Source organism: Eucalyptus grandis, chromosome 3 (assembly GCF_016545825.1).
Source record: "Eucalyptus grandis isolate ANBG69807.140 chromosome 3, ASM1654582v1, whole genome shotgun sequence".
Taxonomy (NCBI): Eukaryota; Viridiplantae; Streptophyta; class Magnoliopsida; order Myrtales; family Myrtaceae; genus Eucalyptus; species Eucalyptus grandis.
The window spans coordinates 13589409-13608685 of record NC_052614.1 but is presented as its reverse complement, the minus strand read 5'-3'; the positions used below and the strand labels follow the sequence as shown (position 1 = coordinate 13608685).

The following is a 19277-nucleotide window of genomic DNA, read 5'->3' as shown; positions in this document are numbered from 1 at the left end:
TTAACTGATGTGTCATTTAATTGGATATTTTTAAGTGACGTGACATTTTGGGACTTTACAAACTCTCTAATAAAGAATCAACACTAGCGGGAGTGGAGCTAAAATCGTAAATTAAGAATGGATTAACCCGCTTGCTTCACTAGAGAATAAAATTGTAGCAAATAATAGAGGCTTGCCTTTTCTATTAACTACAGTGACTGTAATATACAACCCCCCAAAAAAAAAAAAAAAAAAAAAAAAAAAAACCAATAAACGAATGAATGAATCAATCTGGGAGCCTCAACGTTATCGTTCCAATCTGTCTCAACTTCCCTCAGACCAGCGTCGAACAGGACGATGTGGACGGATCGTAGAGAGCCGGGACCAAGTACTTTCTCCTGTTCACGCCGTGCGCGTTGTAGCTCGCCCCCGTCGCCTCCTCTACCAGCAAGTTCCCGGCATAGCCCGGGTACGCCCCGTTGCCGTAGATCCCCGTGCACGCCGACGCCGCCTCCAGCGACGCCCCCGCCTCGCCCTGGTAGTAACCGTTCGAGAACGGGTTCGTGGCGGTCCCGGCGAGGAGGCCTGCCAGGTTGATCACCATCCCGTCGACGCCAACGTCGCCGTTGGGCGCCACCAGCGGCGGGCTCTGCGGCCCGTACTGGGGCTGGTGGAAGGGCCACGCGCACTGCCCAGGGCACTGTGTCTCCGAGTTTCCCACCCAGATGTACGCGAACCTGGAGCTCCTGCCGTTGACCTTGACGGAACCGACGGCGGAGTCGTGGGAGCCGCACCGGCTCATGCAGAACCCCTCGACGGCCACGTCAGAGGAGGTGAGCACGACGTTGATGGCGTTCCGCTGTTCGCCCCGGGACGCCAGCTTCACGAGGTGCTTGCTCATGAGGGACTTCCCTAGCGAGTAGCTCTCGTCGAGGACTTGCCTCCCGAGCGAGAGGGTGAGAGAAGGCGTGCGCCTCTTGGAGGAGGAGAGGTGGTAGTACTTGTCGACCGTCTTCCACCACTGAGAGACGGAAGGAGGGGCCTGAGCCAAAGAAGGGTCGGAGGAGAGGGAGGTGACGAAGTCGGAGACGATGGTGCGCTGGGAAGGCTTGAAGCGGCCGTACCAGATGAGGTTGACGGAGATCTTGCCGGAGAGGAGAGGGCCATTGTGGTACTTCATGGGCGGGGACTGGTCTTGGACCAGCTCGGCCAGCCTCCTGGTGGCGGAGGCCATCTGGAGGAGGCAGAGGGCGAGGAGCAGCTTTGGAAGAGCTGTTTTAGAAGAAGCGAAGAACGATGCCATCGTAGTAGCTGAGTTTTGGGGTGAGACTGAGGAAAGAGGAAAGGCGAAAGCTGAGGTAGCTTCTCGCTTTGTTTAAGTTATGGATTGTGTTGAAGGGAGGAGTAGTATTTATACAAGGATGGGATGAGGGTGAGCCTTCGATTATTTTATTTTGCGACTATATATTATAATATTTTCTCGTAGAAGTGGGGTTAGAGTGCTGGAACCTGCCTGGAAAGAGACGAAAGGAGGGCAGCCCATGATGGTCTTGACATTCCCAGTTGCATCTTTACCAGGAAGATAAACAAATGACAACTGGTGCTGGACTACGCGTTCAATCATCATTTCATTTACGCTCCTAGGACGACTTTTTAAGAGGTGGCCGATAGTATTGGCCCATGCTGGGCCACAATCGCGGGTGTTGCGCTACGTGGCAGTCTTGGTATTTTTTTTTCTTTTTATTTTTCTTTTTGTAAATAGCGGCCTTGGTTGACCGATGATATATATATGGGATGAGTAAAGGGAAAGGGATAATGTAATGCGTGGGAAATGTGTGGTATGACCAAAAGTTTGGGTTTGTCCTAAAATCGCCTAAGCTCTTGCTCCAACATATGACACATCACCCATATTATTCATAATTGAGCACAAACAGCAAAAAAAAAACTAAGGTTACAAGAGGCGCATAGGTGGGTGGAAATGGTCTCGGAGCACAAGCATGTCTGTGGAAATGGTCGGATGAGGCCAGAATTGTCAGAGGATTGGAGCCATTCAAAGAGCGCGAATGATAAAATTTCTACTTCTTTATTTTTCTGTTTCTCTGTTCTCCGAACAAGTTTGGAATAGAAATCCATTTGATAACGTAATTTGATTTTTTTTTTATTTCTGGAACAGATTTCTATTCCATAAATAAATTCGAATAAAAAATCAAAAATCAAAATTTTTAATTTCTCAATTTCTGGCTAGAAATCAATTTTTGTTTCATAAATTTTGTAATGCACACCCAAAATGTGCCGCAATCGACATGAGGCCACTTGATTTTAGGCGTAACTTGCATGGGAACCGCAACTATCAAAGAATGAGATTGAGTGGGCTAATAGGATTTCGGTGCACCTGAGAAGTTTCCTAAATAGTGATGGTTGGACGCAGAGGATATTGAGTGTTGGCTAAAGCATGACGTTGGTAGGATTGGGCAAATGGTTAGAGAGAGCATAGTTTTGTTTTTTCCTTTTTTATTTGCAATCTTAGATGGTTGAACTCAATGAAACTTTTAGAAGTAATTGTGTTCAAATTGGTTCTAATTACACAAAGAAACTTTAAGACTTTGAGCTAGAATATTTAACGAGGTCCAATTGAGATTTTGTTACATTCAATGGTATAAATCTAAATAGGATCCCTCCCCAAGGTCAACTAATATCATTTTCTCAAACCAAGATCCGACCAAATTTTCATCCGATTTCCGTTTTTATGCTTCAGCTCTCTATTAAAACAATTCAAGGCAATAGATCACAGAAGGGCCACAAAATGAACATTTCTATACATGAAAAAATGAATATACGAAAAACCCGATTAAGAAGATTACCCGAGATAAAATGCATGGGTCTGATTAATCTAATGGGTGGGATTGAGAAAGAGAAGGTCGATTGGAGACCCTAGGACGTGGCTGAGCGAAAGAAATGAAGTTTGATTTGAGTGATGACGACGAAGGAGAGAGGGAAGGTTAGAGGATGGTAGTGAGGAGGGAACGGTAAAGTAAAGGCAAGAGAGGCCAGCTTGATTTGACACATTTGCTTGTTAATGAATTGCTTGCGTTGGCAAAAAGTCAAATCTCTCGGTCCAGCAGTTGGGCATTTCTCTTATTACAGGGCATTGGACAGCCGAGAAAAACAAGACTCTTGTTTTGACTGAGAGAACAAGGACAAAACCACTCAGTGCCCTTCCATTTGGGTCGCAAGAAGAAGACATGCTAGTTGGCGGTGGTGGTGGTGGTGGTGGAGCCAATTGTCAAGAATGGGCCTGTTAGCTAAAGTGCGAGTCCTCATTTTTTATTGGGTTTGTCCTAAAATCACCTAAACTCTTGCACCAACATACGACACCTCATCCATATTTTCGTCCGATTTCAGTTTTTATGCTTCAGCTCTTTATTCAAACAATTCAAGGCAATAGATTGAAGAAGGGCCACAAAGTGAACATTTCTATACAAGAAAAAATGCACATACAAAAACCCCCATTAAGAAGATTATTGTGGAATGCATGGGTCTGATTAATCCGATGGGTGGGACAGAGAAACAGAAGGTGGATTGGAGCCCCTAGGACGTGGCTTAGCGAAAGAAATGAAGTTTAATTTGAGTGATGACGACGAAGGAGAGGGCGAAGGTGAGAGGATGGTGGTGAGGAGGGAATGTTGAAGTAAAGGCAAGAGAGGCCAGCTTGATTTGACACATTTGCTTGTTAATGAATTGCTTTCGTTGGCAAAAAGTCAAATTTCTCGGTCCAGCAGTTGGGCATTTCTCTCATTACAGGGCATTGGACAGCCGAGAAAAACGAGACTCTTGTTTTGACTGAGAGAACAAGGACAAAACCACTCAGTGCCCTTCCATTTGGGTCGCAAGAAGAAGACATGCTAGTTGGCGTTGGCGGTGGCGGTGGCGGTGGCGGTGGAGGTGGAGCCAGTTGTCAAGAATGGGCGTGTTAGCTGAAGTGCGAGTCCTCATTTTTAATTGGTTAGCAAATGAGCTCTTTTGAGCATGCCGTGCCATTTATCTCATGTCCAAGTTTCGATGTCTATCATTAATTGACATGAATTTTCCTGAGAATTATAGACATTGTTAATAGTTGTTGCTACGGTAGATCCACGATGATGTTAGAGATATGTATATATCTTTTAGTTATATTTAGGATATTTCCTCTATTTTTTTTTAATCTATGTTGATTATGCATGTCTAATCTATTTTTCTTATATAGTCATCTATTAAAGCCTATAAATAAACTCTCTAGGTACTATTTCCTATAAATCAAACTATATATAGAAGTTCCTCAAATTTCTCTTTTGCATTATTATTTTAGGTTAATACCATGAAAAAGTCCAAATTATTACGCCTAAAATAAATTTATTCTAAACTAATTTTTTTACCATTAAAAACCCCAAAATTATACATTCATGACAAATTTATTCCAAATTAATTTTTTTACCATAAAAAACTCCAAATCGGTACATTTGTGACAAATGCACTCTCCTTTAGTTTCCATTGAATTATAGTAATACCATGAAAAACCACAAACTAATATATCTGTGACAAATTAATAGTAAGACATCAAGTAGGTACACCCATTAATTATGATCGCACCCGTCATGTTACGCATTGCAAACTTATTTGAAGCAAAAGCCATTTCTCATCTTAAGAAATGTCGGGAGAGTTCTACTTCCGGCTTTCGAGGAGCCGTTGCGTAATCGCCGGATAAATTAACGATATATTAACTTAGAAACAACGGAAAATATACGGAGAACTTTTAAAAACCGTTTCCCTCGATTGCATATCATTTAACTTAGTATTTTGATGGTTAAATTTAACGAAATTTAATGGAGGATAAATTTGTTACATGTGCACCAATTTGGAATTTTAGTGTCAAATAAGTAGTTTAAAGTAAATTTGTTACGGATGTACTAATTTGGAGTTTTTTTTTTTATTATTATTGTTTTTTACTTGGTATCAAAACCACTTTGTTAAGGCAACCCTACCACATTAGGTACACTTTGCACTAGGGGTGTCAGTAACTGAACCGAAAACCGAATCGAAAAATTCGGTTTTTTTCGGTTTGGTTTTCATTCGGTTCGGTTTTCATTAAAACCAAAATTTTTCGGTTCGGTTCGGTTTTTATCGGTTAACCGAACTGAACCGAACCAACAAATAAAAGTAGAGAAATATGAGTTTAACAGGAAAAAAAAAAACGAAAATCGAAAACCAAAGGTTAAAAACCAAAAACTGAAAAATCGAACCAAAAGGTTCGGTTCGTATTCGGTTCGGTTCGGAAGATTTTTCTAACGGTTCGGTTTTTCAAAAAAATCGAACCGAACCGAACCATTGACACCCCTACTTTGCACAGATGCACCCATGCTCCTCGAGCACCCTAATGCACACTTAAATAAATCATCCATCCCTACCACTCAAAAATCAATAGTGTTCATTTCGTGCGCACAAATCCAATTTTAGGAAGCACTTAATCCAATCCATTCCACAATGATCATGTTTGGACACCAACTATGCTGGTCACATTGCCTAGTTGAGTCTTTATCATAGACGTGACTTTTTATTTAATGCTAGTTGTAGAGGGCACATTGCTCAATAACTAATTTCCCAAATCAATCGTATAAGCCACTTGATGCTACAACACTAGTTGTATAGGCTGTGTTGCTCACTTACTATTTTGCAAGCTGGCCGCATTGGTGGCTAGCATTTTGCCCTCCAATTCTCGACCTTTCACATGTCATTTTGAGAGGTCAACACCACCATTAGACTCGCCGCCCTCAGACTAGCTAGATTTGTGAGTTTCGCTGCTTAACTCATGGTATGATAGAAGCTCCTCCCTCAAGTGTAGTTAAGTATATGACTAATTTACATGCAAATAAGAAAGTCTGCGGTGGTCAAGCCACATTTGTAACAAATGACTCAATTCAGATCTTTGTCTCCCTAGGGGTTTGTGAGGAGGATCGCACCTTGTCGTTTAGAAACCATATATAACAACTTTAACTATTTCCACGACGATGAGCACCTAATAGCAATAATTTGAATAAAACATAAAGTTATGATCATTTTGGATTACTGTTAAGTTAAGTAAGGTTCGTGTTATATGCAGCATTTCCACTTAGAAAAGTGAGAGTTCTAATCCCATGTGCCTTTTGCCATAACCAATGACTTACGCCAGAATTAATAATGGACTTCTCACGCTCCCTCGACCTAAGCCCCTCCATCTGTTCCCCCAAAAACTAAATCGGTAATTAGAGCATACATTCACACTATGTAATGGTCTTTTCTTCCACAAATGGTGTAATTAGCCCGGTCGGTTTATTGAAATGTGTGATTGAAGAGCTGAACTCCTCAGATTAAGCGTGGATTTAGTCCGGTTGCTTTGCAATGGCTCACATAATTGTAGCAAATAAAAGTGGTTTGCCTTTTTCATTAACTATAATGACAATACTATGGAGCAACTACAAAACCAATAAAAGAATGAATGAATTAATCTGGTAGCCTAAACGTCATCGTTTCTATCCGTCGCCAATTCCCTCACACCAGAGTCGAACACGACGACGTGGCTGGATCGTAGAGAGCCGGGACCAGGTACTTTCTCCCGTTCACGCCGTGCGCGTTGTAGCTCGCCCTCGTCGCCTCATCCACCAGCAAGTTCCCAGCGTAGCCCGGGTACGCCCCGTTGCCGTAGATCCCCGTGCACGCCGATGCCGCCTCCAGCGACGCCCCCGCCTCGCCCTGGTAGTACCCGTTCGAGAACGGGTTCGTGGCGGTCCCGGCGAGGAGGCCCGCGAGGTTGATTACCATCCCGTCGACGCCAACGTCCCCGTTGGGCGCCACCAGCGGCGGGCTCTGCGGGCCGTACTGGGGCTGGTGGAACGGCCACGCGCACTGCCCCGGGCACTGCGTCTCCGAGTTGCCCACCCAGATGTACGCGAACCTCGAGCTCCTGCCGTTGACCTTGACGGAACCGACGGCGGAGTCGTGGGAGCCACACCGGCTCATGCAGAATTCCTCGACGGCCACGTCGGAGGAGGTGAGAACGACGTTGATGGCGTTCCGCTGTTCGCCCCGGGACGCGAGCTCGACGAGGTGCTTGCTCGTGAGGGACTTCCCTAGCGAGTAGCTCTCGTCGAGGACTTGCCTCCCGAGGGAAAGCGTGAGAGAGGGAGCGTGCCTCTTGGAGGAGGAGAGGTAGTAGTACTTGTCGACCGTCTTCCACCACTGGGAGACGGAAGGAGGGGCCTGAGCCAAAGAGGGGTCGGAAGAGAGGGAGGTGACGAAGTCGGAGACGATGGTGCGCTGGGAAGGCTTGAAGCGGCCGTACCAGATGAGGTTGACGGAGATCTTGCCGGAGAGGAGAGGGCCACTGTGGTACTTCATGGGCGGGGACTGGTCTTGGACCAGCTCGGCCAGCCTCCTGGTGGCGGAGGCCATCTGGAGGAGGCAGAGGGCGAGGAACAGCTTTGGAAGAGCTGTGTTAGAAGCGAAGAAGGATGCCATTGTAGCTGAGTTTTGGGCTGAGACTGAGGAAAGAGGAAAGGTCAAAGCAGAGGTAGCTTTGTTTAAGATGTGGGCTGTGTCGAAGGGAGGAGGAGTATTTATACAAGGGTGGGACGAGGGTGATGGCATGATGCTTTGATTATTTTATTTTACGACTATATATTATAATATAATAATTAATATGAAGTGGGGAACGTAGTAGGGGATTAAAGCGCCGGAACCTGCCTGGAAAGAGACAAACGGAGGGCAGCTCATGATGGTCTTGAAAGTCCCAGTTGCAACTTCACCAGCAAGATTGACAAAAGACCACTGGTGCCCGACTACGCGTAAAGTCATCATTTACGCTCTCAAGACAGCTTTTTAGGAAACCAATCACAAAAACATGATAATGCTTAATGTACCTTTTGCAATTGATGTTTTGAACAAAATAATTTACATCGAATTTTCTTAAATTTTTTCTAAAATCAAATTATTAAAAAGCCTTAATTAAAAACTTAAATTGATAGGCAAAAGGATAACACACACATATATAAAAAACATATCAATTTCACTATCAAATGGTATGACATATTTCTATCTCTTAACATCTCTCGTGTTTAAATTGATCAGAAAAAATTGATTAATGGAAGTGGACATGGGCGCAAAAGGAGCGGAACCTGTCTTTGCGATGGGACTCTATGTTGGAATTCAGGCTAAATATAATAGCTCCTTTTTTGCGAGCTGTCAGCTGAAATTCAAACAGAGAGTGGGCAATGCAATCCAGCTTACCTTTGACCAAAAAAAAAAAAAAAAAAAAAACCATCTTAGCTACAGTTGAATGGACGAAACTGACCTTTCACTGATCTTCCTCTTTAGCCTCGGAGAAGGGCGGTAGGGCTTTTTCAAAAAATTTATTGAAAAAAACGAAACGTTATTCTCTAATTATTATTATGGCCATGGACATTTCTTGATTTACGCGCATCCAATATAATTAATAGAAGTGGGTCGGTTTGTGATGCAATTAAGGGATGGTCGGTGGGGCAACAAGACTAAGTCGCAAATTTGTGCAGAGGAACGTGAAACTGTGGTGAGAGTAATTACTAAAAAAAATTTAAATTTATTATATGTATACTAATTTAATTCTAAAATCTTTAAATTCATCAATTGAATCATGTCACTGATGTGACACTTTATGCAATTTTTGTTATTTTTTCTAAATTTCTAAATATATTTTTCTCTTCTTTTCTTTTCTTTTCTTTTCGTCTTCCTCCACCAATCATCGAGCCTTGGAGATAGGGACCAGCCACGAGAGATGATTGGCAAGGTCATAACCTCATATGCCCCTTGCCAAATTGGCAAAAGCAAGTATCCCTCGAAGTAAGCTTGGCCTTGGTCGACCCTTGTTGGCCTTCGACGAGGGTCCTCGCAGATCATTGCCTTGGTTTGTCACCGAACATTGCCGAGGTCCGGCAATTGATAGAGAGAATAAAAATAGAGTAATAAAATAAAATATACATAAAGCAAAATTTAGAAACAAAAATAATAATGATTTATAAAATTTATTCATATCAGTGCTAATTATATCACAGAATACAACCGATATCCGCATAAACGATTTCTAGTAAATGGTTGAATGGATTATGTTGGTAAAATTGATCAAGTTAAAATATTTAAAATTGAATTGGTATGGGTGTGATAAGTTTAATTTTTTTTTTTTTGGTAATTTTGGTATAAGAGACGCGGTGGTGGATACAATAGTCGGCTGACTTATGCTTGAAGATATGGCGGCTTTGTCGGCCTCAAATGGCGGTCGATAATATTGGCCCCTCCACGGGACACTCGTGGATTTTGCGCCACGTGGTGGCCTTCGTTTGACCGATGATGCGTATATGGGATGAGTACGGTGAAAGGGATAACGTCATGCGTGGGAATTGAATTGTGTGACCGAAAGTTTAAATTTGTTTTAAAATCATCTTAACTTTAGCACTAACATAAGACATATCATCCATATAATTTAAAATAGAGACATATAGAGAGAGAAAAGGTTACAAGAGGCGCACAAGTGGGTGGAAATGGTCTTAAAGCAAAAGTAACAGTTTTAGATTTCACACAAGTTCTATCTTGAATTTAAAACATACGTGTTGAAATATGTTGAAAGCATTGACACTCTTCGAGAGTTTTCGTGTTATATTAAACACTTCAGCATGTGTTCGACACTCAATTAACAAGTATTGAAAAATCCAATACCTTGTCAACTTTTTTGATACTCTTCAACACGCTAATTTGAAATTCTGACATGCGATTCGAAATTTTGATACGTACATGATCAATTTTTTTTTAAAAATAATAATAAATGGAAAAGAAGAAAAACCTAGTCTCTTTTATTTTCTAACTTTCACTTTCTGTGACACATAATTTATCCTCCAAGTTTATTTGTTTCTCTTTTCTTTGGACATGCTCTAACACGCAAGTTTAGAATATAAATTGCTTTTTTTTTTCTCCAATTTTTAAAAGTTGAATATGTTAAATTAAAACAATAAATGATATTGACAAATCGCGGGTTAATATTTTTAGTGTAAATTTATTCTTTGCTCCTTTTTATTATTTATTTATTTGTGAATTTGAATCAAATTAATTCAATTAAAATAATCATAAAAATGAAAATTTATCATGTATAATGCATAATGTGTCATAATGTATCAGAATTATCTATTTTTTGAGAAACGACGTATCGGCATGTTGTGTCGTGTGTTGCGTGCTACATGTCGGTGTCGGTGCTATTTACGAAATAAGTTCCTCATTTCTTGGAACCTGTAGGTATATGCTGGAACATTGAACTTATCTTGTTACAAGTTCCAAGCTCGGTTCTAAGTTCTATCCAAGCTCTACCTATATTATTAATTGAATGATTGTAGTGACTTTAATGACTACTACTTATTACTACAATTCATTAATAACAATTTATATTTAAACACATGAAAAATATGAAACATTAAGAAAATAAAAGTTTTAGACATAAAATGGAAGCTCCATTAGTGATTTCAAATTATACATTTATCATCGAATGCCATGAAACACCCTACGATCAATGAAGACATGGATCAAGAAAAATGCAAAAACTAATTCCAAGTTTTATGTACAAGTTCCTAATTCCATCGACCTAGAACTTGGAATCCATCTCTTGAAAGAGGTTCTCTAATTTTTGAAACCTGAAACTTATCATGCATATCTTGAAATCTGAACTGAACAGATTTCTATTGATCCGGTTCTCAAATTCCAGGTCATACTTTAGAATCATGCTCACCCCTTGTGCAAGTGGTGGGACGAGGCCACTTGATCCTGGGTGTGACCTACATTGCACCCACATCTTTTAAACAATGTGATTGAGTGGGCTTATATAATTCGAATGCACTAGAGAGTTTTTCGAGGTAGAGGATATTGGGTGTTGGTTGAAGGTTGGTGGTATGGCGTCGGTGGGCTTGGGCAAACCGATAGGGAGAGCATAGTTCTTCTTCTTCTTCTTCTTCTTCTTCTTCTTCTTCTTCTTCTTCTTCTTCTTCTTCTTCTTCTTCTTTACAGTGTTAAAATGTTCGTTGGTTGAACTCAAGGAAACTCTTAGAAGTAATTGTGTTCAAGTAGGCTTGAATTATACAATGAAACTTTGAGACTTCAAGCCCAAAAGAGTGTTTTACTGGATCGATGAGCCAATTTACAATTTGTTTCGCTCAATAGTTGAAGTCAAAACAGGATCCCCATCAAGGTCAACCTACATCCTATTCCTAAACCAAGATCCAACTGAGTTCTCGACCAACATTTCTTTTCATGATTCCCATCTTCAATCTAACAATCCAAGGCAATAAATCGCCAAAGGCCATAGATTGAATATTTTAATACAAAAGAACATGCATATATAAGCCCTATTTGGTAACAATTCTATTTCTCCAAATTTACATTATTATGTTCCTCGGAACAAAAAATAAAAATAAAGATCCGTTTGGTAACGTCAATAATTTTTTATTCCCTGAAATAGAAAAGTGGCCGGGGAATAAATTTATAATATAAATAAGAAGTAGAAAAAAGTAACTTCTTGTTCCCAGAAACAATTTCTAGAAATAAGTTATTTTCTCTTTCTTTTTTTTTTCTTTTCTCATTTTTCTTCTTATTTGACGGCCACCACCCCCCTTTGCCGCCTGCTATGGTTGCCGTCATTGCTGACCGTTGTCACTGTGGCTTGCCACTGACGACCAACGATGATCGCTAACACCACCGCCACCGCCCGTTGATTGGCCGATCAATAGCCGTCACCGGCTGATCGATAGTCAACCGCAGCGAGCAGTGGTCGTCAGTGATCATTGGCCACAGGGGTCAGCAATGGGTGGCGATGGACTAAGGTCGCAATGATCGTGGTAAGGAAGAATTAAAAAAAAAAAAATTCTACATTATAAAAATTTTTGTGAATCGTACCAAACACATTCTTATTCTTTTTTCATTTCGGGAATAGAAATTTTTTATAGTTACCAAATATATTTTTTTATTGAGAAATTATTTCAAAGAATAGAAATAGAAAAAGATTATTTCTAAAAGAAAATTATTTCCTGAAATGAAAACGTTATCAAACGGACCCACGATAACCTCTTAAGAATATTACCTAAGGTGGATCACATGTGTTTGATCAATCTAATGGGTGGGAGTGAGAAAAAGACGGGTCGATGGAAGCCATTAGGATGTCGTTGAGTGAGAGAAATGAAGTTAGATATGAATGATACCGATGAAGGAAATGAAGGTGGTGAGAGGATGGTAACGAGGCAAAAGTGGTGATCTAAAGACAAGAGAGACAACATGATTTGACGTGTTTGCTTGTTAACGAGGCGCTTTCATTAGCACAAAGTCAAAGCTCTCGGTCCGGCAATTGTGCATTTCATTACAGGGCCGTGGAAAGCTAAAGGAAAAACAAGACTTGTTTTGACTGAGAGGACAAGGACAACCAATTAGGGCCTCTTTGTTAAAATGTGTTTAGGTTCTCAGGAACGCAAATTTTTATTTTTTGTTCTTGGGAACAAAAAATGAATAGAAACGCGTTTGTCTGCGTTTTTGTTCCAAAATTATTTTTTGTTCCCAGAAACACATTTGAACGGAAACAAGAAACAAAAAAAAAAAGTTATTTCTTGTTTCAAACAAAAATTTAGGAACACTTTTCTCTCTTTTTCATTTTCTTCTCTCTTTTTCTTTGGCCGTCGCCGGCCTCGGCCATGGTGGCGACCGGTTGTCGAGGGTGTTGAGGGCCGGCGACCTCGTGAGCCTCGCCGGCCCCCCGGCGAGGTTGAGCGTCACCGCCCTCGGCGAGGCCGACCTAGGGCTGGGCGAGCTCAATCTCGCCCATATTTGGCGAGGCCGAGCTCGCCCCCGGCGGCTGGTGAGGCTCGGCCTCGCTGGATCCGGGCGAGATCGAGTTCGCCCGGCCAAGGCGAGGCCGAGCCTCGCAGCTACAACGAGGCTTGGCCACCTGGGGCGGTGAGCCTCGCCGTGGCGGGCGAGGCCGGCCGCCCTCGTCGACCGGTCGTTGGCCATGGCCGAGGTCGGCGGACCGAGCAAAAGAAGAAAAAAGAAAAAGAAAAAAAAGGAAAAATAGATAAGAAAAATAAGAAAGAAAATAGAAAAAATAAAATAAAAATATTAAAAATTTAAAAGAAATAAAAAAAATTATACAAATTTACCAAACATGTTTTTATTCTTTTTATATTTCTAGAACAGATTTACCAAACGCGTTTTTGTTCAAAAATTGTTTCGAAACAGAAATATTTTTTTTCTATTTCTATTCCCAAAAACAATTTTTAAATGTAAATGTTACCAAACGCACCCTTAGCACCCTTCCTTTTGGGTTGCGAGGAGACGACGTGCTAGTTGGTGGTGGTGGTGAAGCTAATTGTCAGAAATAGTTCTGTTAACTAAGTTAACTAAGGGTTAACTTGGACCGACCTTAGACCAGCCCAACTTTGTTGGTCTTGGTCTAGTTTCCAAGAGGGTTGAGTCGGTCCTTAGTCCAAAGACCCCTAAATCAGCACTGTATGGATTGATTCTTGATTCTTGGAGTTTAAGGTTGGTCTAATTTATAATTTTTTTCTTTTATAAAAACCTAAGTCAAATGACGTCAACAACATTAAACGGCTCCTCATGGCGTTCTCCTCAAGGAATTGTTCTCTTATGTCTTCTTTGTCCTCTTAATATTCAATTTGCCAAAATTGAAAGATACAACTTTCCCACTCGCCGCTCAACTCTCGCCCTGCTGAACTTCCCCTCTCGCCAATCAACTTCCCATTTTGTTCCATATTTTTATGAGCGGTATTAATCATTTTTATGGTTTATTGTTTTTAGTAGGTGAAAAATTTCTATTATTGCCTTATCTTAAATTCGTTGAATATGTAATGACACTGTTGTATAATGTCGCATTATCGATAGACATGTAATTTGAAATGGTAAGTTTACCTTTACAAGGAATACAAAAAATAAAACAAAAAATTTCGGACCAATATTGTACGGGTTAGTCCTAGGGTTAGGGGGTGGACTAGCCCAACCCGAACTATGCTCACTCCTATAGTTAAGTGCTTATCCAAATTTTATGTTTGTTAGCAATGTAGTACTCGTGATTTTATCATGTAATTAATGTCCAAACTTTGATATTTATCATTAATCGGCATGAATTTATGAATTGTGCACATTATTAACGATTGTTTTCATTAGTGGATCAACGATGAATTGAAGGAGTATGATGTAACGACGGGCTTCATCCATGATTAATGTAAGTAACTAAGGGCACATTTGGTAATGTTTCTATTGAGTGGAATAATTTTTTAACATAAATAATTTTTTCTATTTTTGTTTCCAAGAACAATTTCTGAATATAAGAACGCGCTTGATAACTGCAAAAAATTTATATTCAAGGAATAGAAATACGTTTAGTAAACTTGTATAATTTAATTGTTTCTTTTAATTTTTTTTTTTTTTTTTTTTTTAATTTTTTTCTTCCTTTTAGTTGGTCACCGACCTCAACCATGGTCGGCGATCGATTGATGAGGGCCAGCAACATCGCCGAAGTGTTGCCGACCCCGAAAAGGCTCGGTCTTGCCTTGGCTAGGCGAGCTCGATTGGGTGAGCTCGAGCTCGCCCAACCAAGGCGAGGCTCAGTCTCGCCGAGGGCCGATGACGCTCCAGTGAGGTCGTCAGCCCTTGTTGGCCGGTCGTCGGCCATGATTAAGGTTGGCGACTAGCCAAAAGGAAGGAGAAGGAAAGAAAAAAGAAGAAGGAAAAAGAAGTGTTTTTCAAAATTGTTTTCGGGAATAAAAATCAACTTTTTCTACTTTTGTTTCTATTCCCAAATCTGTTCCCGGAACAAAAGAGTAGATTTTTGTTCCCAAGAACAAAAGTTTTACCAAACACGTTTTTATTCTTTTTTTTGTTCCGAAACAAAATAACATAAATTTTTGTTCCGAGGAACATAAATATATTTTGCCAAACAAGGCCAAATACAAGCCCTAACCTCAAGTGAAGTTAAGTATAAGATTAATATATGAAAATAAGAAAGTTTGTTGTTGTTAAGCCACATTTGTAATGAATGACTCAATTCACATCTAAAATCGTCCTAAAGGAATATTGGGAATAGCCATACAAGAAAGTGGTCTTTCTGGAGTTTATTGTTAATGTTAATTAATGTGTCGTTTAATTGGATATTTATAAGTGATGTGAGATTTTGGGACTTTAGAAACTCTCTGACTTAATGAAGGAGTGAGCTAAAATCGTCAGATTAAGAACGGATTAACCCGCTTGCTTTGCACTAGAGAATAAAATTGTAGCAAATAAAAGTGGCTTGCCTTTTCTATTAACTATAATGACCGTAATATACAGCAACAAAAAAACCAATAAACGAATGAATGAATCAGTCCGGTAGCTTAAACGTCATCGTTTCAATCTCTCTCCACTTCCCTCACACCAGCGTCGAACAGGACGAAGTGGACGGATCGTAGAGAGCCGGGACCAGGTATTTTCTCCCGTTCACGCCGTGCGCGTTGTAGCTCGCCCCCGTCGCCTTATCCACCAGCAAGTTCCCAGCGTACCCGGGGTACGCCCCGTTTCCGTAGATCCCCGTGCACGCGGACGCCGCCTCAAGTGACGTCCCCGCCTCGCCCTGGTAGTACCCGTTCGAGAACGGGTTCGTGGCGGTCCCGGCGAGGAGGCCTGCCAGGTTGATCACCATCCCGTCGACGCCGACGTCGCCGTTGGGTGCCACCAGCGGTGGGCTCTGCGGGCCGTACAGGGGCTGGTGGAACGGCCAAGCGCACTGCCCCGGGCACTGCGTCTCCGAGTTGCCCACCCAGATGTACGCGAACCTCGAGCTCCTGCCGTTGACCTTGACGGAACCGACGGCGGAGTCGTGGGAGCCGCACCGGCTCATGCAGAATCCCTCGACGGCCACGTCGGAGGAGGTGAGCACGACGTTGATGGCGTTCCGCTGTTCGCCCCGGGACGCGAGCTCCACGAGGTGCTTGCTCGTGAGGGACTTCCCGAGGGAGTAGCTCTCGTCGAGGACTTGCCTCCCGAGCGAGAGCGTGAGGGAAGGAGTGCGCCTCTTGGAGGAGGAGAGGCGGTAGTACTTGTCGACCGTCTTCCACCACTGAGAGACGGATGGAGGGGCCTGAGCCAAAGAATGGTCGGAGGAGAGGGAGGTGACGAAGTCGGAGACGATGGTGCGCTGGGAGGGCTTGAAGCGGCCGTACCAGATGAGGTTGACAGAGATCTGGCCGGAGAGGAGAGGGCCATTGTGGTACTTCATGGGCGGGGACTGGTCTTGGACCAGCTCGGCCAGCCTCCTGGTGGCGGAGGCTATCTGGAGGAGGCAGAGGGCGAGGAATAGCTTTGGAAGAGCTGTTTTAGAAGAAGCGAAGAACGATGCCATCGTAGTAGCTGAGTTTTGGGCTGAGACTGAGGAGAGGTGAAAGCTGAGGTAGCTTCTCGCTTTGTTTAAGTTGTGGGTTGTGTTGAAGGGGGAAGGAGTATTTATACAAGGATGGGATAAGGGTGATGCTTCGATTATTTTATTTTACGACTATATATTATAATAATAAATATGAGGGTGGAACGTAGAAGTGGGGTTAAAGTGCCGGAACCTGCCAAGAAAGAGACAAAAGGAGCGCAGCTCATGATGGTCTTGAAATTCCCAGTTGTAACTTCACCAGCAAGATTGACAAAAGGCCACCAGTGCTCGATTGCGCGTTCAATCATTATTTCAGTTACGCTTTTAGGACAGCTTTTTATTAGGTAGCCGATGGTATTGGCCCATGGGTGGGCCACACGTGGGTGTTGCGGTACGTGGTGGTCTCGTTTTCTTCCTTTCCTAATCAATAGTGGCCTTGGTCGACCGACGATATGCATACGGGATGAGTAGAGTGAGAGGACTGATGTAAAGCGTGGGGATTGTATGGTGTGACCGAAATCCTGGGTTTGTTCTAAAATCACTGAACTCTTGCGTTAACAAATGACACACTATCCGTACAATTCAAAACTGAGCACGTACAGCCAAAACAACAAAAAAACCAAGGTCAGGAGAGCCGCATTGGTGGGTGGAAATGCTCTTGGAGCAAAGGCATGCGCATGGAAGTGGTGGATAGCAAAGCATGCCAGAATCCACATGAGGCAACTTGATCCTAGGCTTCACCTACATGGGATCCACGGCTTTCAATGGATGAGATCGAGTGGACTTATAGGATTTCAATGCACGCCCGAGTTTTTTAGGTGGTGATGGTTAGAGACTGGATGTTGGTTGTTGGCTAAAGGCTTTGGTGGCATGGCATCGGTAGGCTCGGGCAAATAAGACAAAGAAAGCATAGGTTTTTCTTTTGCAAGTAAAAATGTTAGATGGTTGAACTCAAGGAAATTTTCGGAAGTAACTGTGTTCCAATCGGCTCAAATTACACCAAGAAACTTTGAGATTTTGAGCTTAATAAAGTGTTTAACTCGATCCATGATTAAATTGATATTTTGTTATGCTCAATTGTCAAAATCAAAACATGATTCCTCACCAAAGTCAACTTATATCATTTTCTTGAATCAAAATCCAATTAAGTTTTCACTTGTTTTGACTTTTCATGAATTGGCTCTTCAGTTAGGCAATTCAAGGCAATAGATCACAAAAGGATCCCATAATGAATATTTCTATACAAAGTTAAAAATGTATATGCCCCGTTAAGAAGATCACCCAAGATAGAACACACAAGCCTGATCAATCTAATGGGTGGGAATCGGAAAGAGAAGTTCGATTATAGCCCCTAGGATGTGGCTGAGGGAGAGAAATGAAGTTGGATTTGATTGATGACAATGAAGAAAAGGGGGAAGGTGAGACGATGGTAGCAAGGAGGGAGTTGTGAAGATAAGAGATGCCAGAGTGATTTGACGCGTTTGCTCTGAACAAATTGTTATCGTTGTCACAAAGCCGAAGCTCTCAATCCAGCAATTATGCATTTCATTACATGGCATTGGACAACCAAGAGGAAAAAATGACTCCTATTTTGACTGACATAACAAAGGAAAACCAATCGATGCCCTTCTTTTGGGTCACAAGAAGAGGATGTGTTGGTTCAGGAATAATTACTCAAAAAATACTCAATTTATTACACTTATACCAAATTTAAACTATTCAATAATGACAATTTAGTCATAAATTTTTAAATAATTTGTCAATATAGACATTTGAACTAATTTTAGACGACGGTTGTCATATGTAACATAATCGATGTCAACGTCTATAAATTTTGCAAGTTTTTAAATTTTTGATTTTTGATTTTTTTTTGTTTTTTTTCATTCTTTCCTAGATTACTCTTCATCTGCTTCTTTCATTGTTCTCCATCTTTGTTGAATGTGGAAGCAAAAAAGCGAACCGCTCTTCTTCTTGCTCTATCCTCCATCGTTGTTTGAAAATGCCGTCAAGCCGGGCGTCTTCAAGATCTCAACCTAGCTGGAAGATCGTGAGCTCCGCCACACATCGACCTTGAGCCCTAGATCTGGAGGGCTCTTGCTCCGTCGCGACATGGAGTTGAATTGTAAGTCTTTAAAAACGATTTCGGTATTATGATCTATAACTAACGCATGAGTAAATCAACTCACGTTCAAGTTCGTCGCTTTCAAGTTGAAGCGCAAAAATTGTATGCAAGACAATCTGACGCAAAAGCACTCTCTAGCATATCTGCTAGCAAGAAGTCTGCATTTTCTGGTTCGATGCAACCGGATCCGAGATTGAGTCTTGACTTGGTCGAGAAACGAAACTTTTCTTAGAGAAAGAAGAGGATGGAAGATGATGAACAGCAAACACAAAAGCAAAAGCAAAAAATAAATATAAAATGCAAAATGACATCATTTCAATTGAATTTGCTCTAGTCATATCGCGGATCCTGTCACGTAGGATGATTGGTGCCGATTGAATCACCATGTCAGTATTTTTCCATCAAAATTATCTAAAATGACTACATTGATAAATCATCAAAATAGCTTAGAACTAAATTGACATAATTGAAATGTCAAACGGAACTGATATAAAAGTAATAGGTTTTGGACTTTTTTTTTGACAATTTTCCCTACCAATTGGTGGTGGCGGTTGAGCTTATTGTAGAGAATGGCGTGTCACATCTTATGTTGGTGCTCTCTTGAGCATGTTGTGTATATAATATCCAACTTCAATATCTATCTTCAATCAACACGAATTTTCCTATTAATTGTAAACATTATTAAGGTTTGTCTTTACCAAGAGA

The 19277-nt window shown here is 41.6% G+C and overlaps 3 protein-coding genes across 3 annotated transcripts; all 3 read right to left on the bottom strand.

Moving 5' to 3' along the window:
* Nucleotides 1–232: 232 nt before the first annotated feature.
* Nucleotides 233–1392, bottom strand: LOC104447970 (protein PHOSPHATE-INDUCED 1). The gene has a single exon (XM_010061725.3). It carries the CDS (start codon nt 1280–1282, stop codon nt 314–316), a length of 969 nt encoding a protein of 322 aa, XP_010060027.2. The 5' UTR covers nt 1283–1392; the 3' UTR covers nt 233–313.
* Nucleotides 1393–6403: 5011 nt separating this feature from the next.
* Nucleotides 6404–7582, bottom strand: LOC104447971 (protein PHOSPHATE-INDUCED 1). The gene has a single exon (XM_018876443.2). The coding sequence runs from the start codon at nt 7504–7506 to the stop codon at nt 6541–6543; it is 966 nt and encodes a 321-aa protein (XP_018731988.2). The 5' UTR covers nt 7507–7582; the 3' UTR covers nt 6404–6540.
* Nucleotides 7583–15307: 7725 nt separating this feature from the next.
* On the bottom strand, nt 15308–16524 carry LOC108960626 (protein PHOSPHATE-INDUCED 1-like). Its single transcript, XM_018876444.2, has one exon. It carries the CDS (start codon nt 16430–16432, stop codon nt 15464–15466), a length of 969 nt encoding a protein of 322 aa, XP_018731989.2. The 5' UTR covers nt 16433–16524; the 3' UTR covers nt 15308–15463.
* Nucleotides 16525–19277: the final 2753 nt, after the last annotated feature.